The sequence below is a fragment of the Myotis yumanensis genome, unplaced genomic scaffold, assembly GCF_028538775.1.
Source record: "Myotis yumanensis isolate MYYU_CA2020_CCGP unplaced genomic scaffold, mMyoYum1.0.hap1 SCAF_2, whole genome shotgun sequence".
Taxonomy (NCBI): Eukaryota; Metazoa; Chordata; class Mammalia; order Chiroptera; family Vespertilionidae; genus Myotis; species Myotis yumanensis.
The window spans coordinates 172,541,170-172,564,292 of NW_027223753.1; the positions used below are offsets into that span (position 1 = coordinate 172,541,170).

Consider the following 23,123-nt stretch of genomic DNA (forward strand, 5'->3'; position numbering starts at 1 on the left):
GCCCAGTGGTTCCTAAGGTACAGCACACGTCCCACGGGGTGGGGGGTGGGGGAAGGCAATCTCATTTTAGGTGGGGGCAATTTGAGAATGAGTTAACAGTGAATTTTTTGCATTTATTATGTTTCTAGGGGGCCTCATCTACAGTGTATCCTACATAATAAAAGGCTAATATGTAAATGACTGAATCGACTGGTCACTATGATGTGTGCTGACCACCAGGGGGCAGACACCCAATGCAGAAGCTGCCCCCTGGTGGTCAGATCACTCCCACAGGCTCATGGCTGGCAAGCACACTGGCATTGGTGGGAGCCTCTCCTGCCTCTGTGGCAATGCTAAGGATGTCCGACTGATGGCTTAGGCCCATTAAGCCGCCAGTCGGACATCCCTCCAGGGCTCCTGGACTGCAAGAGGTCACAGGCCAGGGTGAGGGACCCCCCTCCCAAGTACACAAATTTCTTGCACCGGGCCTCTAGTTAAAAATAAAGAAAGGGGTGGGGAGGGAAAGGGAGAAAATAAGCAAAAGCAAGTTGGAAGTTAAGGAGTGTCCTGTGCAAAGCTCAGGAGCACCGGGAAGGACCTTAAGCAGGTGGGGAAGAAAGGGAGACAGGAAAGTGTGAAGACATGAAAAGACAAACTTGACAGGGCATAATTTTATCTCAAGCCCCGGTTATATCTATAAATGCTTATTGCCAGATGTACAGATCTTGTGACCAGGTAGGTAAGGCAGCTTAACTAGTGACTTGGAGAATGTGGCTGCGAATTCATGCATGTCATCTAAAATCTTAGTGACCAAGTCTTCCTGTGTATCTGAGTATTTCCATACCTGTAAATACTGGACACCAAATGCTAATAACTTTATGATCATTTTTTGCCTACTTACACCACTGTAAAGGACCTTGCAGTCTTGGGTTAAGAATGTAAAATTCTCCTTGGAACAATTAGTCTGCTGAATTAAGTAAGTAACTTCATAGTTCCATCCAGACACCACCTGAAACAATGTTGAATTAAATAGTTAAAGGGCAGTTTAAACATTATTCACTGTGTTATGAGGAACTTAGAATACTGCCTGGCATATTGCAGGTACTCAAAAATATAAACTCTTAGTACTAGGCAAAAGTCATGACTGAATAAATATGGAGCACTTTATGACTCTCACATCCCTCAACACACACACACACACACACACACACTCCTACACATCCTATCTAATAAAGAGGGAATACACAAATTGACCGTCACGCTGTCACAAAGATGGAGGCACCCATAGCCACAAGATGGTGGCGTCGAGTCCCCTCAGTCCCATCAAAGTCCCCCAGTCCTTTCAGCCCCCTGAGGCGGGTGGCAGGCATGTGGTGGAGCCAGACCAGTCCTCAGTGGGTCCAGCCGCTCCTTGCACTGGCCTCTTGGAGTCCCACAGTCCTTTCAGCCCAGCTCTATCTTGGGCTGCTCCCACCCTGATCACTGGCTATGAACATAATTGAGTAGAACAAGCGTCTTGCATAAAGGGAAGTTGGGTTGTCTATTAAAAGCAGGGAATGTTACTGACTAAAGTAAGTCCCTCATAATTAGACAATGAAATACAAGGGACCCAGTCAACTGTCAGTAAAGACTTAGTGAACTGGGTCAATGAAAAGGCTGGATTCCCAAGTATTTACTTTCTTTTAATGATATGAAAACTATAATTTAGAGAGTGCTCAGAAAGCCGTGACAACTGTTTGGGTTCCATTGCATATTTTGGAGCCATGTTTGACTCATGATGGCTAAGTGATAATGTAATTTTCTTAAAACCTTAAGGCTAGAATGATCTTTTCATCTCACCATCTCTAAGAAAAACATGTATTTCTGACTAACCATTCATTAAAACCAACCTCAGAGCCAGGGGACTTATTAGGCACACTTTTGCCCTTTATATATTGCAGTATCCCAATCACTTTGACTCAAGAGAAAGCTCTGTACCTCCTATGCCAGTCACATGAGGACATAAAAGAGCTCCCTCACCACCAGTCATGGAATCATAGGTTTTCTATTGACCAATGGTTTATTTTAGGTAATGAAACCCTAAACATAAAGATCCAACAAATTTTAACAATACTGTGAGAAATGGAAACTAAAACACAAACCTCTCTCTGTGCCCTTTTTACTTTCCTAAGAGCAAAGAGGTGGGGATGATTAGTGTGGTTGTTAAAATGTTCAATGCCATGTCTCAGAACAGGGTCGAAGTCCGGGGGGACAGTCCTTATGGTGTACAGGCAGCCATAGCAGTCATACTGGGAGGTCACCACAGGGCCCTCAGCTTGACAAAGAGAGAGTAGGCAAAAGGGCAGCGTTAATGAGCAAAACCCGCATTCAGATACATTGTCCTAAATAAGTAACATAATTTCAAAGACCTTGGTAAACAAACTTTCTAGTAAAGTCTAGTATGTATTAGAAAAAAGAGAACACAGGAGTGCTTTTTGGTCAGAGGAGAAAAAAACCTACCATTGACTTAGGAACATCTTATGTGCATACTATTGTGCATAATTATTTTAAATGTCTTTAAAAATCATTATCAATTACAGACATCATACATTAATTTATCCTCTTATAAAATAGTAAAACAGTACAGATATAATGTTATTTATTTTTCAGTGTTAAATAAAGCTCCTTGAAGCCTCATTCAGGATATGTTTTGTACCAATTAATTTCAACAAACATGTACGTACTTTGCTCATTCTGTAATATGTCAGGTGCAGAATTAGACTGTGTGGTTACGTTAACTTGTAACTGTGGTGTGTTGGAGAGCACAAGAGACTTGGTTGGAAAGTTGTAAGGAGGACATTCTGATAAAAAGAAAGTGTGTGGAAGGCCACCTGCCCTCTTGGTCGAAATTCTGACTTAGGGGAGATATAGGGGAGTGTCAAAGGCAATGCCCCTAATTATTCCTGACCTTCCCAAACAAATCTGATTACATACAGACCCCAGGTGTTTACTGGACTCCTTATGCTTAATCCCTGGATGTCCTTGCATAGATGACAATATAAACACCTGTGTCCTCCCAAGATTACTCACCCTACTGATTGTATGTAAAGATAAAATCTGCTAGGAAAAGCTAACAAGGCAGGCAATTGAGGCTGCTCTGGCCCCTAGAGCCAGGAGCCCCTTAGCCCTCTCTCTCACAGTCAAACTGTGTCTGAGTAATCTGTTCATCCATCATTCAGGGGCTGCTGGTCAGACTCTGCAGTGGTGAAGGTGTTGGGCAAAGTGGAGTGGGAGAGACAGAACTGCAGATGGATATTTCAAAATAATTCAGCAAGTGCTTGGGAAGGCAGGAGCCCAGAGTGATCTCAAGAAAGACTTTCATGAGGAGAAGAGGCCTGAGCTAAGAAGGGTGTAAAGTGGTCAAGGTCACCTGGGCAACATAAAGTGTGAGCCTGAGAAGGAGGAACAAAGGGAGGAATGGCTCTCAAGAAAGCAGGATGAGTCAGGGGCAGCCTGTGGGATGCGGTGTATGCTTTTTACCGGGCTTAAAGCAGGAGGCAGGGACTGGCGATTGAGGTCTGGACAATTGGTAGAGAGAGTCCTCTGCTGTGGAGCCCAGGCAGCTCTCTGGGGTTCCAGGGATTATGAACTGTATTCCAAGTGTCATGGGCTCCTTGGTGAACCTGATGAGAGCTATGGCGCCCTCTGCGGGAAAGTGCCGGTATTCGCAATGTTCTCCATATAATTTCAGGGTGTGCATAGACCCACTGAAGTCAATTAAGAGTGGTCCGCAGTAAAGATGGGGTGCCACTGACTGGGTTTTAATAAAATAACGTAAACTATTAAAACAGGAGTGAGCTTGTATTAGGTTACCAAGTCATGTTTATAACAGATAGCCTTAACCCGCTGGTCAGTAGAGGCACACGCTATAGAGAGGAAACCATGAAGGCATCCTAGGCACCTTTGCCTTGGGCTCTCACTGTCTGAGTGTGTAGGAGCCAAGCAGAATCAGGAGGCCAACAGTGTTCTACAGCAGTGTCCCTCAACACAACTCCCCTTGCAGCTGTTTCTTGACACTCACTCCATAAGCATGTGTGTTAGAAAAAAGATTTACTGGGTGAATATTCATAGCTTTCCTCACTGCTCTCCCTTGCAGAAGGTATGTTGCATCAGGGCAGTGGACAAAGTTAAGAAATTGGAGGGGACTTACATGGGAAAGGAGAGAGAATTACTGACGGCAGGACAAAAGATTGATGAACACAGAAGGGGAGGGGGGAAGGGAGTAGAGACCAGAGGTTAGTATGCTGACCTCAAGGGCAGCTCTGACTGGGGTAAGAGGAGAGATGGAGCAGTATTTTGAGGGTGAAAGATGCAAATTAATTTTTTCCAGGCAATGGAATGATTTTCCATCCTGCTCCAACATTTCTAGGGAGATTTTTTAAAAATTTAAAAAAGATTTTAAATTTTGAATTCTGAAACATATTAAGCCAAAAAGGTTTCAGATAAGGGATTGTGGACCTAGTAGTAATTGTGGATCTACAAGGTGTGACAAAGAGCTTTTCCTCTCATAGTATATAAGTGCTGGGTTCTGATCATGTGAAAATTTGCTAATGAGTTAAAGTTCTTAAACTAAATAATTAAAAGCTACTCCAAAATTTTTTTAAAACAATTGTGATTTCTGCTTTGGACTGTTTTTTCTTTGCATGGCACTTCTTGCAAGAGCTGAAACTCAAGAAACAGTTTTTGTGGGTTCCTTATGGATGACTAAGGCCATGACAGAACAATGGCTCCTCCACTGATGTTCACCAGTGTGGCTGAGGATGCTGTTCTGGAGCCTCATCTACTAAAACCCTATTTTGCAAAAGGCCAGTTCTAGGTTGGCTTTTGTGACTGACATCCCCTAGATGTGTCCATCCTTCTGCACCCAGCCACTCTGCCACCAAAGGGAAGGTGCCAATAGTGGTTATATCTGCATAAGTTGCTCCATTCTTACAAGGTCTACTATACCAACTCTGCTAATTGCCAGCTATGGGATACTGGGCAAGATACTTAACTGTGGTGGGCCTGGGTTTCCTCATTTGTAAAATGAGAATAATAACACTTGCCCCATAGAATTGTTGTGAGGATTAAATAAATCATCATCATATACAAAACAATTAGCACTGTGGCTACCAATAAGTGCTCAATAAATGTAAGCTATGATTACTTTTAATCTGATGATCGTTAATTCATTATTATGCTTTAACTTCAAGCCTGCCATCTAGTTTCAGTCTGAAATAACCCTCTGAAGTGAGAATTCCTCTGATCCCCTTTTAAGGAAAAAGGAAACCAAAAAGGTGAAGATCTGTTGAAAGATTGCAGGCCAGATCTGGAGAAACCAAGATGGCGGCATAGGTTAACGCCGGAGTTTGCTGCCTCGAACAACCACTTCAAAAATACAACTGAAAGACGGAACAGACATCATCCAGAACCACAGGAAGGCTGGCTGAATGGAAGTTCTACAACTAGGAGGAACCGAGAATCAGAGGAGGCACAGTGTGCTGAAGTAAAATACTAAGGTGCGGAGTGCGCGAAGCGTGGGCTGGTGGCTGAGGGTGTGATTATCTGTTTCAATCCGGAGGGAGCCTCAGACTCAGAGCTCCAGATCCGGGCGAGTCTCTAGGGACCCAGACTCAAACGGGAGAAGCAGGACTGTCTGGCTACGGTCCCTCCGAGGTTTGCAGCTGTTGCTGGGACAGAGAGGCAGAGCCCCTGGGGACGGACTGAGAGCAGCCATAACTGCTCCCTCCTCCGCCCTGTTGATCCTGTGGGACCCGCCCCGCCCAAGCCCTGCACAGAGCCATTTGCCAGATAGCCTCAGGCAAAGGCTAGATTAGCACCTCCCTAGAGCAGCCATAACTGCTCCCTCCTCCGCCCTGTTGATCCGTGGGACCCGCCCCGCCCAAGCCCTGCACAAAGCCATTTGCCGGATAGCCTCAGGCAAAAGCTAGATTAGCACCTCCCTAGAGGACACAAGTTCTTCCACTGCAAACACAGCTGATTATCACAGCCAGTCAGCCTGGAGGTCAAATCCCTCTAGTATTAACTATAACAATCAAGGCTTAACTACAACAAGACTTCGCACAAAGACCACTAGGGGGTGTACCAAGAAAGCGTAAAAAAATGCAGAGACAAAGAAACAGGACAAAACTATCAAGGGAGGATATTGAGTTCAGAACCACACTTTTGAGGTCTCTCGAGAGCCTTCTAGAGTCTGTCGATAAACTTGATGAGATGTACAGGAAATCTAATGAGACCCTCGATGGTGTGATAAAGAACCAACTAGAAATTAAGCATACACTGACTGAAATAAAGAATATTATACAGACTCCCAACAGCAGACCAGAGGAGCGCAAGAATCAAGCCAAAGATTTGAAATGCGAAGAAGCGAGAAACACCCAACCGGAAAAACAAAATGAAAAAAGAACCCAAAAATACGAAGATAGTGTAAGGAGCCTCTGGGACAGCTTCAAAAGTACCAACATCAGAATTATAGGGGTACCAGAAGATGAGAGAGAGCAAGATATTGAAAACCTATTTGAAGAAATAATGACAGAAAACTTCCCTCACCTGGTGAAAGAAATAGACTTACAGGTCCAGGAAGCGCAGAGAACCCCAAACAAAAGGAATCCAAACAGGACCACACCAAGACACATCATCATTAAAATGCCAACAGCAAAAGACAAAGAGAGAATCTTAAAAGCAGCAAGAGAAAGAAACTCAGTTACCTACAAGGGAATACCCATACGACTGTCAGCTGATTTCTCAACAGAAACTTTGCAGGCCAGAAGGGAGTGGCAAGAAATATTCAAAGTGATGAATAGCAAGAACCTACAACCAAGAGTACTTTATCCAGCAAAGCTATCATTCAGAATTGAAGGTCAGATAAAGAGCTTCACAGATAAGGAAAAGCTAAAGGAGTTCATCACCACCAAACCAGTATTATATGAAATGCTGAAAGGTATCCTTTAAGAAGAGGAAGAAGAAGAAAAAGGTAAAGATACAAATTATGAACAACAAATATGCATCTATCAACAAATGAATCTAAGAATCAAGTGAATAAATAACCTGATGTACAGAATGAACTGGTGATTATAATAGAATCAGGGACATAGAAAGGGAATGGACTGACTATTCTTGGGGGGAAAAGGGGTGTGGGAGATGCGGGAAGAGACTGGACAAAAATTGTGCACCTATGGATGAGGACAATGGGTGGGGAGTGAGGGCGGAGGGTGGGGTGGGAGCTGGAAGGAGGGGAGTTATGGGGGGAAAAACGAGGAACAAATGTAATAATCTGAACAATAAAGATTTAAAAAAAAAAAAAAAAGATAGATTGCAGGCCAGATCTGACCTCAAAGCCTGTGCTTTTCTGGCTCTACTATACCCCACAATTGAAGCATGTGGCATGTTTCTAGTCCTTTCTCAGGGCCTTTGCACACACCTAATTCAGTGCCGTTGTCCAGAGAGAGGCCAGGGGGTGATTGGCAGGAGCCTGGCTCCTCCTCAGAACTCTGCCACCACAGACCCTCCCCAATCCCCAAGTATGCAAATGGCATTGCATAGCCACCCACTGCCCTCTGGGAAAGGGCTTTGTTCAGGTTATGGTCCTGGCCCCACAGGAAATCGTTCGTTTCCCCCCAGGGCAGCACCATCCTATATATGAGCTACCTGGAGTAATGTTGCAGGTCTGGGTTGTCACGGAGAATTTCATATTCTCTTTCTTCACTATGGTCGCCGTGCATTCTCCTGTGGCCTAGAAAGAAAGAGAGAGAGAGAGAGAGAGAGAGAGAGAGAGAGAGAGAGAGAGAGAGAAAGGAAGGAAGGAAGGAAGGAAGGAAGGAAGGAAGGAAGGAAGGAAGGAAGGAAGGAAGGAAGGAAGAAAGAAGAAAGAAAGAAAGAAAGAAAGAAAGAAAGAAAGAAAGAAAGAAAGAAAGAAAGAAAGAAAGAAAGAAAGAAAGAAAGGAAGAGAAAGAGAGAAAGAAAGAGAAAGGAGACCATTTATTTTAATCTTTCAGATGGAGAAGGGCACCTAGAGCTGTTGCTACTAGTAAGTATGGCTTTTCTCTTATTTAAAACTTAATATTTTTTCTAACAGAGTTTTGAGATACAAGAATGAATGTTTTTTTAGCCTAATCATTATTATTTACAAGTCATTGATATTCATGAGGTGTCCAGAGGAGAGGCAGTACAGACAGTAAAGTTTTAAACTAATGTTATGTTTGGACACTGGAGATATTTCTTTTTCACCAAGGTGAACACAGTGCCCTAAAACTAGCCTGTCAAATGCTCCTCTTACAGTTCAACTTCAGGGTTCAACGCACAGAGGATGCAGTGTTTTTGATACCATTGTAATAACCAAGTATTAACTGAAAAGGAGCAAAGGGAAGGCCAAATAGACACTGTTAAGGGCCATTAGTAAACACTCTGGCTTAAAGTCAGCTGAAATTCAGTGTGGGGGCAAAGCCACGCCCTGAAGGTGGAACCCAGTAAGGAGGTTGGACACCACACAGTCTGACTCTCCCACCCAGTGTTTAGGGGATGGATTTCATGGTGCCAAAGGCCTACCCAGATGTGTTGTAACTTCCTGTAATTTGAGTATGTAGTAAACAGCTTTCAGTGCTGGTGCTCTGTCTTTCTGTGTCTGTCCCTCCATCAGAGGGCAGGCTCTCTCTGTCTGTCTGGAGTCAGAGGGCAGACCACCACACCCAGCCCAAGCTTTTCATCTATTTTATGTCTGACTTTCATTATTCTTTAATCCCGAAAGCGACTCCTAAATTGTATGAAACAGTTCACGTCTCCCTCTCCCTGCAGGACGCAGAGAAGAGACCTCAGCCCCAGAGCGCCCACCATAAGACACAGGCCCAGTAAAGTCTGGGTGAGGTTGGGAAGGTACTTGTCTGTCAGTCAGCCCTGGGAACATAGTTGGTGTGGCCACTTGCAATCACGGGAAGATTTCAGATATTAAACTCCTAAACAAAGGAGTTCTCTCTCTTGCCTCTCTTGCACACTGGGGCACCTGGCTCTCTTGTTGCAGGGGACACACTCCCCTGCATACACCCACATGGCCCACAGCCCTATGTTCCCTCCCCACCCCCACCCACACACACAGTGGACTAATGGAAGGGAACTAGCCTGGTGCTGTGCCGGACCCAGCTCCACCATGGAATGGAAACTTGGGACATTGGTTTGGCTGCACCTCTTTTAGGACTGGTTTAAGGGAAATGGGACTTTAGACATGCAGATATGGAATTCCACACAAATAAAGATCTCTCATCTTCCATTCTTTTTCTCAAGATATCATGAGGCCCAGACCCCCAATATCCTGTGGGGAAATGGATCCCCCACTTCCCACCAGTGGACACCCCATTTCCACCAATAATGTTTTGACATATTAAAGAGGTGAGTCCATGGACTGTGGAAAGAGTGGCTTCCTTCCTGGCAGACACTGGCTGTTAGCTCCCTCAGGTAAGGCTAAACAACCAGCTGTGGTTTGGCATAGAGATGTTAGGCATTTGGTTAAGGTACCTTGTTATTAAAACAAGGTCTTTTCATATGTATCTCCTTACATCTTCCAATTTAGGTTACTTTTACCTCCCTTTTACAAGGGAGCCCATGGGTTAAAAGTGGTCAGCTAATTAGAGGCAGAGTAGAATTCCAACTCAGGTCTGCACAAATAGAGCACCCGATTGGTCAAAGGAGTCCCCTCTTCATGGGAGGGTTTTCTCCAATCTCATGGCTGGCCTCTCATGCCCTTTCTGTCTGTGCAAGAACATAGACATCAACCATTTGACTTTTCTACACCTTTGAGGGCTTATGTGCACCCCTCACAAACAGGCTCCACAGTACTCATCACCCCCAGCACTAATAGAATAACTTCGCAGTCTTGATTGAGAAAACTGGAGGCTCCAGACCATCACACTTACAGCTTGCTCAGCTTCTTTGTAGTCACAGTCCTGCCAGGTTTTGCCACTTTGAACAGGACAGTTGCCCTCCTTCATTTCATACTTGACAGAATAAAATATGTTCCGGTCTCCCTGGAAAAAAAAAACAATCAAAGATACATAAGGCTCATTCAACTGACAACAGCAGAGCATTGGAGAGGGATTTGGTGCAGTTATGAAAATTTGATATTGATTTAATTCAATAAGAGCAAATCATTTACTAAAAATACTAAATGTTATAAACACTTGCAAGAATGTTCATAATCTACACTAATAAAAGAGAAACATGGTAATTAACGTACGACCGCTACCCTTTTCATTGGCTAATCAGTGAGTATATGCAAATTAACTGTCATCCAAGATGGCGGCCGGCAGCCAGGCACTGAAGCGAGCATGAGGCTTGCTTGCTGCAGACTCCAACGTTCCCTGCCTCACTTGCCGGCCTCTCAACTGCAACTCTAAGGAACTATGTACTATGTTGCAAATAAGAAAATAAACAAAAGCCCAGAAACCGGCTGGACTGAAAGCCAGGTGGACCGAAACATTGTATCCATGTTTTCAGTAACCAGGCCTCAGCGCTAAACCTGGCCCAGAATAGAAAAATAGAAAACAAGAAGCGGTTGGAAGCTTCAGTCACTCGCTTCAGGAAAACAGCCCTCAGCCCCTCACCCAGACTGGCCAGGCACCCCAGTGGGGACCCCCACCCTGATCCAGGACACCCTTCAGGGCAAACCAGCCGGCCCCCACCTATGCACCAGGCCTCTATCCTATATAGTAAAAGGGTAATATGCCTCCTGGCACCGGGATCAGAGGATCAGCGAGGCTCCCGGAACCGGGATCAGCGTGACAGGGGGCAGCGCCCAAACCCCCTGATCGCTCTCTGTGTGTGACCGGGGGGAGGGGGGGGGGGGCGGGGGAGGCCACAACCTCCCTATCTGCCCTGCTCTGTTCATTACAGGGGAAGGCACCCCAACCCCCTGATCAGCCCTGCTCTGTGCCTGATAGGGGGGAGCTCCCCAACCCCCTGATTGCCCTGCAGCTCTGTGTTTGACAGGGTGCAGCACACCAACCCCCTGATCGGCCCTGCTCTGTGTGTGACAGGGTGCGGCACCCCAACCCCCTCCGCCCACCCCACGGGCCCTGCTCTGTGTGTGACAGGGTAGAGCCATAACCTCTCCATAGGCCCTGCCCCGAGTGTGACAGTGGTGGTGCCCCAACCCCCTGATCGGCCCTGCTCTGTGGGTGATAGAGGGTGGCGCCCCAACCCCCCTCCACGGGCCTTGCTCTGTGTGTAACAGGGTAGAGCCATAACCTCCCCATTGGCCCTGCCCTGAGTGTGACAGGGTGCAGTGCCCCAACCCCCTGATCCACCCTGCTCTGTGTGTGACAGGGGGCGGTGCCCCAACTCCCTATTGGCCCTACTCTGTGAGTGACAGGGGGGAGCACCCCAACCCCCTGATTGACCCTGCTCTGTGCGTGACAGGGGGTGGTGCCGCAACCTCCCCATCGACCCTGCCTTGAGTGTGACAGGGGGTGGTGCCCCAACCCCCCAATCGGCCCTACCCTGAGCGTGACTGAGGGTGGCATTGCAACCTCCTGATCTGCCCTGCTCTGTGCATGACAGGGGGCAGCACCCCAACTCCCCAATCAGCCCTGCTCTGAGCCTGACCAGGGGCTGCACCTAGGGATTGGGCCTGCCCTCTGCCACCCAGGAGCAGGCCTAAGCCAGCAGGTCGTTATCTCCCAAGGGGTCCCAGACTGCGAGAGGGCACAGGCCAGGCTGGGGGACCCCTCTACCCCGCTCCGAGTGCACAAATTTTTGTGCACCGGGCCTCTAGTCTACACTAATAAAAGAGAAACATGGTAATTAGCGTACGACCGCTACCCTTTTCATTGGCTAATCAGTGAGTATATGCAAATTAACTGTCAGCCAAGATGGCGGCCGGCAGCCAGGCAGCTAGAAGCAAACATGAGGCTTGTTTGCTGCAGGGACTGCAGACTCCAACGTTCCCCGCCTGCGCTGCCGGCCTCTGAGCTACAACTCTAAGAAACTATGTACTATGTTGCAAATAAGAGGTGAAACAAAACTCCAGAAACCGGCTTTCATACAGCCAGGCTTTAGCAACATTGTATCGATGTTTTCTGCAGCGAGGCCTCAGAGCTAAAGCTGGCCCAGAATAAAAAAAATAAAAAGAAAACAAGGAGCGGTTGGAAGCTCCAGTCAACCCACCAGCCTGAAAACAGCCCTCAGCTCCTCACCCAGACTGGCCAGGCACCCCAGTGGGGACCCCCACCCTGATCCAGGACACCCTTCAGGGCAAACCAGCCGGCCCCCACCTGTGCACCAGGCCTCTATTCTATATAGTAAAGGGGAATATGCCTCCCGGCACCGGGATCAGCGGAGCAGCGAGGCTCCCGGAACCGGGATCAGCGTGACAGGGGGCAGTGCCCAAACCCCCTGATCGCCCTGCTCTGTGTGTGACAGGGGGCGGGGCCACAACCTCCCTATCTGCCCTGCTCTGTGCCTGATAGGGGGGAGCTCCCCAACCCCCTGATTGCCCTGCACCTCTGTGTTTGACAGGGTGCAGCACACCAACCCCTTGATCAGCCCTGCTCTGTGGGTGATAGAGGGTGGCGCCCCAACCCCCCTCCATGGGCCTTGCTCTGTGTGTGACAGGGTAGAGCCATAACTTCCCCATTGGCCCTGCCCTGAGTATGACAGGGTGCAGTGCCCCAACCCCCTGACCCACCCTGCTCTGTGTGTGACAGGGGGCAGTGCCCCAACTCCCCTATTGGCCCTACTCTGTGAGTGACAGCGGGGAGCTCCTCAACCCCCTAATCGGCCCTGCTCTGTGCATGACAGGGTACGGAGCCCCAACACCCCTGATGGGCCCTGCTCTGTGCGTGACAGGGGGTGGTGCCGCAACCTCCCCATCGACCCTGTCTTGAGTGTGACAGGGGGCGGTGCCCCAACCCCCCAATCGGCCCTACCATGAGCATGACTGAGGGTGGCATCGCAACCTCCCGATCCGCCCTGCTCTGCATGATGGGGTGGCGCCCCAACTCCCCAATTGGCCCTGCTCTGAGCCTGACCAGGGGCTGCACCTAGGGATTGGGCCTGCCCTCTGCCACCCAGGAGCAGGCCTAAGCCAGCAGGTCATTATCTCCCAAGGGGTCCCAGACTGCGAGAGGGCACAGGCTGGGCTGGGGGACGCCCCCCCCACCCCCCGAGTGCACAAATTTTTGTGCACCGGGCCTCTAGTTCTATATAATAAAAGACTAATATGCAAATCGACCAAATGGTGGAATGACCAGTCGCTATGATGTGCACTGACCACTGGGGCAGACGCTCAATGCAGATGCTCAGTGCACTCCCACAGGGGAAGCACCACTCAGGCAGAAGCTGAGTGCATGGCTGGCGAGCGCAGTGGCAGTGATGGGAGCCTCTCCTGCCTCCGCAGCAGCACTAAGGATGTCCTGGGCCTAAGCCAACAGACATCCCCTGAGGGCTCCCAGACTGAGAGAGGGTGCAGGTGTGGCTGAGGGACTCCCCCAAACAAGTGCATGCATTTTGTGCACTGGGCCTCTAGTATATTTATAAACATGTATTTTCAAATAACAAAATAGTATATGTAGTATTAGACTACTTTTGTAGAAGCCATTTTTATGCACATATATAATTTTAAAAGCCTGAAAAGTTATGCAGCAAAACGGTTAACGTGTTACATCTCAGTGGTGGGTGTATGGTTATCTTTTACTCTCTTCTTTAAACTAACATTCCTAAATTGTCTGAGTATTTTTTGAAAAAAAAAATATTACTTTTACAATTAGAAAACAAAACAAAAAACATGAGTACTTTCTTCTTTCATTTTTTGAAAAAAAATGTTAACAGGTATCTCTGGGTGATGAGATTAGTTATGGGTAATTTTAGTATTTTTATTTGGTTTCTTTTGTTTTCTATTTTTTTCTAACATGTCATAAAATAATAAATAAAAATTTTAAAGCTTAAGATTCTGAGTTAAATGAGCTTTTAGATGCAAAATCCTGGCATGTTGGAGCAGCAAGAGACCTGAGAGGTGCTGTTGCCCAGCCCCTCACTTTGTAGGTGAGAGAAAGGAGCCCCAAGTAGAGAGGGCAGAGCTTAGGCAGCCGCCCACCTTGGAAAGGCAAAGCCAACCCAGACCCCGGGTCTCCTGAGTCCAGGGGCAGTGCTCTCTCAGAGCCTGCACTCAGAGTATTTGCATCTGAGAGACGATGGAGTCAAACATGATGGTTCTGAGGTTCGTTTCAGGTCTCAGATTTAGATAAAGCAGTAGGTGACAGTCATTCTGTGGACATTTTAGGGAAAAAAATACCCAACAACAACACATTTGCCACCAATAAAACATCGCCAAGGCCACCAGGACTCACATGACTATACTAGTTTGTAAAATCAGAATGGCTCAATGTTACTTTCAGAAATAAATAAATAAATAAATAAATAAATAAATAAATAAATAAAAAGCCCACTGGGCTTTTTTCTTTAATCTCATCATGTCAAATGGATGGATATTTTCTTCCACCGAAGTAAATTATCACAGAGACATAGTGAAATTCATTTGAACAAACTATTGAAAGCTTGTATTTTTGTAACTTTGATTCTTTTCCATTTAAAAATAATTTGCTTTCTTTTGCATGACATAAGACTTCTAGTTTCTAAACGGGATACATTAAAAACAAAAATATGCCCCCTGTGTCTCATCTTTATTTTCACCAATGCAAGAAATCCTTCTGGAATATCACCATGTGATTAAATAGGTATCGAACCACTGAATCTACAAGTTAATACATATTCTGTTATGGCAGAATAACCAAGTATTTCCCCCAAAGAAAGATGTTAATTTTCTAAATATAAAAGGGTCTAAGAGGATCATATGCGAACAAACAAAAATCTCTTATGCCAGGTTTTTAGGCTAAAGATGGATAACACACTGGCAGCTGAAGAAAGCTGAAACTATACATAGATCCAAATTAAGAATTTCTAAATTTCTTTAGAAAACAGAACCAGAATTCCTTTTTTAAAATGACCCTGTGGAATGGCTTTGCTTCCATATTTACCTAATATTGTAACAGTAAAACAGACACAAGAACATTGATGACAGCTCAACAATGCTGGATGCAGGATGTTTACATGTGCACTTTTGTTTAAAAGTCCCACAGGTTTATTGACTAAGGCTGGACAGCAAGTCATATGATCCTATTTGATGCCTTTTCTACAGTGTCCAAGATCAGTATACAGATACAGCCAAAGACTGGGCCCCGACTTTCAGGAAAAAGACCACAAAGAAGAAAATCAAGGTAGTTATTTAGTCCCCCTAGTTAATTGTTTGAACTGGAACAACAAAAGGTGTAAAACAGGGACTGCAATGAATTAAAGGAGGTGGAAAAAGTTGGTGGAGAGAGGCATGGTATATGAGTAAGGTCATTGGGTTTGGGATGTCAAGGACAATGCAGAAAAGAGCATCCATGGGACCACGTATTTATAATGTCCTGTGGTATCACTACCTCAATGACGTTATTATATCTATATGCGAAAATAAATAGATCAGTTACGCAACAAGGCAGTGTGTCAAATATGCATTCATCCTGTGGAATGCACCACCACAGAGATACATGATGCCATATAAATTCTTTAAGTGTTATTGTGTTGTGTCTGATTTGCTTGTTTTCAAAGCCACCCAGGCAAACTCCTCCCGGGATGTTCTTGGAGAGAAGATGGTCCGCTGAGCCCAGTTTGCTTAACCTTTCCTTTATCAAGAGATGATTATTGACTTTAAAGAGAAATAAAGCGAAAGGTTGTTTGATTTTGATTTTTTTCTCTTTCAGCTTCATCATTCTGAATGTTTTCATATAAACAACAACAACAACAAAATCACAACTAAACCCTCCATCCCATCTCCCCAACCTAATTGTTTTGATGCATCCAGTTGTATTTCTTGGAATCACACATCCTGTCAGGATTTATCTTCAACCTGAGTGTATCCATCAGTGATATAGAATATTCTAAACCAACTAGAAAATTGCTATTACCCTTGATGCATTCAGCCATCAGGACTTCATGGTAGATATTTTATCTAATATAGTAGAACTATATTAACTACTTTTCTGACTCCTCTTGACATACCCCACTGTCCCTCATTCACCCTAGATTCATTGAGGTATAATTTATTAGGGTATATTTTTGAGGTAAAAATAAATTACATATATTTCAGTATACGAAAAGATGATTTGCTATATGTATACATTGTGAAATGATTACCACAAATAAGCTAATTAACACATTGTCAACTCACATAATTACCTGTTTTGTGTGTGGTGAGAACTCTTAAAATCTAGCCCTTTAGCAGATTTCAAGCATACAGCACAGTAATATTAATTCTATTCACCATGCTGTACATTAAACCCCCAGGACTTACTCATTTCATTTTCTTAAAATATATTTTTATTGATTTCAAAGAGGAAGGGAAAAGGAGAGAGAGATAGAAACATCAGTAATGAAAGAGAATCACTGATTGGCTGCCTCCTGCACACCCCACACTGGGGATCAAGCCTGCAATCCAGGCATGTGTCTGACTGGGAATTGAAGCACCACCTCCTGGTTCATAGGTAGACACTCATCCATTGAGCTAAGCTACCAGGCTTTTCTTATAACTGAAAGTTTGTACCCTTGACAAACAACTCCCCATTTCTCCCATCCTAATGTCCTGGGCAACCACTATTCTACTTTCTGCTTTTGTTAGGTTTGACTTTCTTAGATTCCATTTATGTGTGAGATTATACAGTATGTGTTAGTCATACCCCCTTAAAGACCACCTCCCCTTTGAGGTCTGGAAGTCTTTATATTTTAGTTTAAGGCCAGTCACCAGAAAATTCTCTTGCTGTGGCCTGACTGAATTCCTGGATATGTCCACTCTACATAGTCCCTTTCAAATGACTCACCTTTCTTTAATTTCAGCCTAGAATACCAGTACTCTGATTACCCAGGAGGCCAACCTTGGAGGCTTGAGGACTAGTCATACCCTGCCCAAGTCCCAGCCCAGAGGGTAGGGTTGGTCTTTTCTAAGCCTCTAACTTTAATTATCAGGTTTTTTCTGTGTGATGTGGTGTGTGTGTGTGTGTGTGTGTGTGTGTGTGTCCTGGGTTCAAGTGATAGCATAAATCCCAAATGACCTCAAGGTTAAACACAACTCTCTTACCGTCTTAATGACTTCGGTTATGCGGTACAATACAAACTGGTTGCCACTTTTTTTCCCATCATTGTATTTCTTCAGAGCTGCATCCACAGCCTTAAATACATCCTCATCATTGCAGTCAACTTCTTGCGGTTGGTTCTGATGGGCGAAAGTTGTTAACAGCCTGGAACAAAGGAAAAGGATGGCAAATAACTTCATGATTTGTCAGTCTCCCTCTGGGAGGTTCACCAAGAATTGGAAGCTAACTTGGAGGCTGATGTTAACCCTCTTCAGCCTTTTATCTCTTCTGTCTCTCCTCTCTCTGCCTTAGCACTTTAGGGTTCTGCTTGGCTTCCTGCTGTCCTCCACTATTTGCCCTATTACAAAAGAACAAATGGCTCTGCTGGATTATGCAAGCAGATCTCAGGCTGGTACATTACAACACTGGGTCATTGACCTGCTTGTTTGTATTTGGGAGGCATGTGTGAACATATTTCCAGGAAATTGTACAACATTCTATAGCAAATCAGAGTACAATCCAATAAAGGAGGAGGAAAAAAAAATCAACCACCTGTTATTCCCTTTCCCAAATGACTTTCCCAAAGCTATTTATGAAGGTCACTAAATGTGACAACAATGCAACCATGAGCAAACACCTTTCAATAAAATTTCTTTGCACTCCTGGAGAGCACATGCACAGGGACATAGTGAGTGCAGGGAGCCTCACCAGGACATTGGCATGACTTAAAATAAAAAATGGGCATCCTATCTGGTCTCTGGCCAAGCAAGCCTCCCTCCACTCTACTGGATTTGTTGTAGAAAGGAAAATGTTCCCAGGGTGGAAGAGATAGTGGAGAAACCTAAGGGGAGATGGTTTGAGTGAAGCCTCCTTAACCTGTTCTTCCTTCTTGTTTCTGCTTTGGTGGACTTTATAGGGGTCTTTCATTCACCAAGCCTAAGTGACCTTTCAGATAAAGGTAGACTATTCAGGGAGAGGAGGTCTAAATGTAGGTTAAAGATATGGGCTATTAGATGTTTGCCTTTAAGTCTTACCCTCTTCCCCCCAAAAAGGTGTTAGACTTTTGTGCTGTTGGTGATCGGGTACCTAGCTGGACAAGCCAATCTCCCTGAGAGCCCCTGGAAAAGAGGAATTGATGGGAGCTGAATGACGGCCTTGTAGCAGAGTGGCAGGAACATGAGCTTGGCAGTAAGCCCAACCTTGATTCCAATCCAGCTCTGCTACTTAATTGCTATGTGATCCTGAGCAAATCAGGGTCATATAGCCTTTCTGAGGCTCCAATTTCTCATCTGGAAAAATGAACTATCATAATGTCTTATGAGGTTTCCTAAGGAGTAATGAGATAAAACATGTGCAGAGCATGGTAATTTGTTCATATACATTATATCTAATATTAGGGCTGGTTGTTTAAGAATCCCTGACTTACTGAAGCAGTTTCAGGTGTGTGATGATGGCAGAAGGTAGATTCGAGTGTGTGTGGCAGGGCCAGCGGGTGGTGGGAGATGTAGGAAATGAAACTAAGAATGAAAAAAGACTTGGGTAAGTCTTAGACTTGGACAAAAGAGGGACCCACAAAGATGGAGAAGCCGAGGCGGGGGGTGGAGTGAGAGGGAGGAGATGACTGATGTGCATGGTCCAGGAGGAGTTGGAAAGGCGCACAGGGCTGATCAGGGTGGGTGTTTCAAGTGAAGATTCAGAAACAGGACTTGCCAGTGTATACAGGCGGCATAATAAACAGGAAAGCATGTGACTTTGGAGGAGGCTGATCTGGGTTCTAATCCCAGGCCCAATTTACTGACTATAACAAATGCTTTTTAGCTATCATGTAATAAAACAAATCTAGAAAAGTGCTGGGGTCCAATCCCAGCGGGTCCAGGGGTCCCCAAAGGTGTGGACGTAGTCGGCAAAGAAGGAATGACACGAAGACAGCCTTCAGTTGATCAGCAGCCTAGTCAGGACCTATAGCCAGGATTTCCAGCCAAAGTTCTGGTCGGAGCTCTGGTTAGGAACTGATGAGGTTCTGAAGTTTATTGTCTTGTTACATCCATATTTATACCAGCCGATTTTAATCCTGTCAATTTCTATTACAAAGGTTAGGGCGTTTCTTTTTTTTTTTTTTTAATAATTTTTATTTCTTAAAGTATTACAAAGAGTATTACATATGTCTCCTTTTTTCCCCCCCTTGACATTCCCCCGGCCCCTACCCCCCGCCCCCCCCCGCCCCGTGTCTTGTGTCCATTGGTTAATCTTATATGCATGCATATAAGTCCTTCAGTTGGTCTCTTAATCCCCCCCGCAACCCTCCCCAGGCTTCCCACTGTAGTTTAACATTCTGTTCAATGTTGCTCTGCTTCTGTATCTACCCCTGTTCATCAGTTCATACTGGTCCCCTTTATTTGTCCCAACCTCACTGGAGTAGTCTCAACCTCACCAGGGTCGTCTGAGCCTCACCAGGGCCGTTTCAACCTCACCAGGGCCGTCCCTACCTCACGGGGGCCGTTTCAACCTCACCGGGGTCGTTCCTACCTCACGGGGGCCGTTTCAACCTCACCGGGGTCGTCCCTACCTCACGGGGGCCGTTTCAACCTCACCGGGGTCGTCCCTACCACACCGGGGCTGTTTCAACCTGCCGGGGATGTCCCTACCACACCGGGGCCGTTTCGACCTGACCGGGGTTGTCCCTACCAGACCGGGGTCATCCCTACCTCACGGGGGCTGTTTCAACCTCACCGGGGTCGTTCCTACCTCACGGGGGCCGTTTCAACCTCACCGGGGCCGTCCCGACCTCACCAGGGCCGTTTCAACCTCACCGGGGTTGTCCCTACCACACCAGGGCCGTTTCAACCTGACCGGGGTCGTCCCTACCACACCGGGGCCGTTTCAACCTCACCGGGGCCATCCCGACCTCACCGGGGCCATCCCAGCCTTACCGGGGAAACAGGAAGTTTGGCCCTCTGTCCCCTGCCGGCCGCTCCCCACCAGACAAAATCTCCAGGCGTTCCTGGTGGTTGAACATCCAGCACTCCTGCCCTCCACCAAGTGCACAGACTGCCTGTCTGCTGTCCCCCAGCACCCCACAAGAGACTGGGACCAGTGGGCATGTTTGTGCGCTTGCTGGTACAGCAGTTCCACAGTGCCGGCCCAGTCAGGCCCAGCCCTGGCCGGCCCCGGACCCGACTCTGCCCCCCGATTGCATCCCTCCCAGATGCAAGGAGCTGAAATCTGCAGCCTGCTGGGATGGGCTCTGTACTTGGTGCCTCTGCACATCCTACTCAGTCTCAATGCACTTCTTTCTATGCGAGGAGTTGAAATCTGCACTTTGTTGGGTTGGGCTCTGTACTTGGTGTCACATCCTACTCAGTCTCAATGTTCTTTCTCTCCTTCCAGTTGTAGAGCTTCCACTGGGCCAACTTTCCCATGGTTCTGTATGATAGGTGTTTGTCTGATATTTGGTAGTTTCGATGTTGTGTGAGGTAGCACGCACAGGTCTCTTCCTTATGCCGCAATCCTGGTTCTCCTGGGTCTGCTTCTTGAGTGTGTCTCCCATGGCTGCGAGCAGTTGAAGTCTGCAATTTGTTGGGATAGGCTGCAAAAGCGCAGGTGGGTCTTTTTGTGCACCTGGCACAGCTTGGATGGGGATGTAAATTGATTAGGGCTGAGTCTCAGGGAGTCGCCATGGCGGAGCAAATAGCACTGGCTGAGTCTCTGCGGCCCCTTGAATCTCTGCCAGGGCTTTGTGTCCCCCAGTGCCGGCGAGCAGCTGTGCAACAGAGTCTCCCTCGCTTTCTGATGGCTGCAAGGCCGTGCTGCCTCTCCCCGTAGGGTCTGGTGCCTCATGATCCCGCCTGAACCAGCTCAGTGGATTTGAAAGTTTGCAGAAGCAAAGGCGTTTCTACTTGTGAGTCTGGCACAGCCCAGATGGGAATGTAAATTGCGTTGGGCGGGGTCACAGGGAGTCGCCGGGGTGGAGACTCAGCGGCCCCTTGCCTATCCAGGACACCAGGACTTTGCGCGAGCAGCCGAGCACCAGAGCCTCCCTCGCTTTCTGACAGCTGGAAGGCCCTGCCGTCTCTCGCCTTGGGGCCTGGGGCCTCAGAGACCCGCCCGAACCAGCTCAGTGGATTTGAGAGTTTGTAAAAGCACAGTCATTCCCTCTTGTGCCTCTGGCACAGCCCTGAGGGTAGGGCGGGGTCACAGGGAGTCGCCAGCGTGGAGGAAATAGCGATGGCGGCGTCTCCGCGCCCCTCGCCCGGGACACCAGGACTTCTTGTCCCTCAGTGCTGGCGAGCAGCCGCGTGTCAGAGCTTCCCTCGCTCTCCGACCACTGCAAGGCCGTGGTCGCCTCTCCCTGTGGGATCTGGGGCCTCAGAGACCCGCCCCGAGCAAGCCCAGAGGATTCGAGGGTTCGTAAAAAACCGAGAATCCATTTGCAGCCCGAGTGGCGTGCGACTGCGTACCTCTGGTTTTGGTGCCTCCGTAGCTCCCACTCAGTCTCACTGCGCTTCTTTCTTTTCTTCCAGTTGTAGATCTCCCACTGGGCCAACTTCCCCATGGTTCTGAGTGGCGGTTGTTTACTTCATAGTTGATAGTTTCAATGATGCTGTGAGAGAGCAGCACACACAGGTCCGCTCCCTACGCCGCCATCTTGGTTCCAGGTTAGGGCGTTTCTTATCTCCATTCCAGGGAGTAAAGATTATGTAGCTTAACTACCCGCCTGGCACTTAATTAAGGGGTTGTATCCCCTCCCTAACCTCAGGGAAAGATCCCCACCTGGGGAAACAACCTTTCTCGGAGAGGTGACCTTGGTTAAAACACATGGCGCTAAAGAGAGCAAACATATTAAGAACAATATGCTATATATGCCAGGTCCCTTGAAACATATGCTGTGCAGATGTTTCTTTCCTGCAGCGACTGTGTCAAGCAGCAAGGATGGACCGGCTCCCGGCAAATTCCCCCTTTTTTATTTTTTAAATGATAGCGCATGCAAATCAGTGGCCACCTCTCAGATTGGGCTGTTTAAGACTTGGAAGAAGACTGGAAAGCAATGACAATAAGCATAGCTATAAACATAGTGGATGAAGCGCACAAGAAGCCCTGTTCCTTAGGAGGTTGCCGGCCTCTTCAGTCAAGAGATTTCAGCTGTCCTCAAGTTGTTGGTTTGATTGTCTTTGTTGGTCTGGCTAGCGGGTGGCATCACTGGCGACGGGCTTCCCGACGTGTCAGCGAGTTGAAGGGCTGCATCAAAGGGTCCATCAGGGCCGTGCTTGATGGTGGCGTCGGCGTCCAAGGAGGAGCAAGCTGTGTTCTCTGGGTCAGCTGTTATGGAGGATGGAGGGTAGTAGAGAGAAAAAGAAAAGAAAGCAAAAGAACTACAAGGCATGGAAGCGTTCAGAAAAAAGAGGAAGAAGAAAGGGAAGAAGGCAGCATCCTGCTCCAGCCCTTTCTTTCAGCTGCCCCTTTCCCTGTGGTCCAAGGTAGAAATGAGAAATAAGTCCTGTTGCAGTGAAAGGGAAGCTGCTGTCAGCCAGGTCTCTTATCTAGGTACTGATCTCAGCTGGACCAAGTCTCTTTCTGTTCCCGATCTGAGCTGGGCCAAGTCTCTATTCGTTATCTGGGTCCCTATCTGGGCTGGACATGGGAAGCGAGAAGCAGCCATGGGGGAAGGAGACCTTCCTCAGAAGTGGCGAGTGTTCAAGCCCCTGCACCATTGGGGGGGGTGAGGATCTGTGCCCCACCTCTGTTGAACCCCAAGTTCTCTCCTACTGGCCCCTCTGTGACTGTGCCTGTCTTAGGTTGTTCCTCCCTGAGGAATCTTACCCGTCTTTGACTAACCAGCCAAGCTCCGGGGCCAAGCAGGGTAATGTGAGGTTCAGTTCTGTCTCCTTGGTAGTCTATGTCCCTCTGGCCTCCATGCCCAGCAACTGCCTTTGGATCCCCTCGTCTGCTGGCGGGGTC

The 23,123-nt window shown here is 47.1% G+C and overlaps 1 protein-coding gene across 1 annotated transcript in view; it reads right to left on the reverse strand.

Annotated features, from left to right (window-relative positions):
* Window positions 1-17,524, reverse strand: part of LOC139004013 (kininogen-2-like) — a 33,943-nt gene extending 16,419 nt beyond the window's left edge. The window contains exons 1-5 of the mRNA XM_070406612.1: window positions 17,174-17,524; window positions 9,921-10,031; window positions 7,666-7,750; window positions 2,121-2,293; window positions 881-988 (exon numbers count right to left, since the gene is read on the reverse strand). Coding sequence (XP_070262713.1) covers window positions 881-988; window positions 2,121-2,293; window positions 7,666-7,750; window positions 9,921-10,031; window positions 17,174-17,368 — 672 coding nt within the window. The 5' untranslated portion in view covers window positions 17,369-17,524. The remainder of the gene's footprint in view (window positions 1-880; window positions 989-2,120; window positions 2,294-7,665; window positions 7,751-9,920; window positions 10,032-17,173) is intronic.
* Window positions 17,525-23,123: the final 5,599 nt, after the last annotated feature.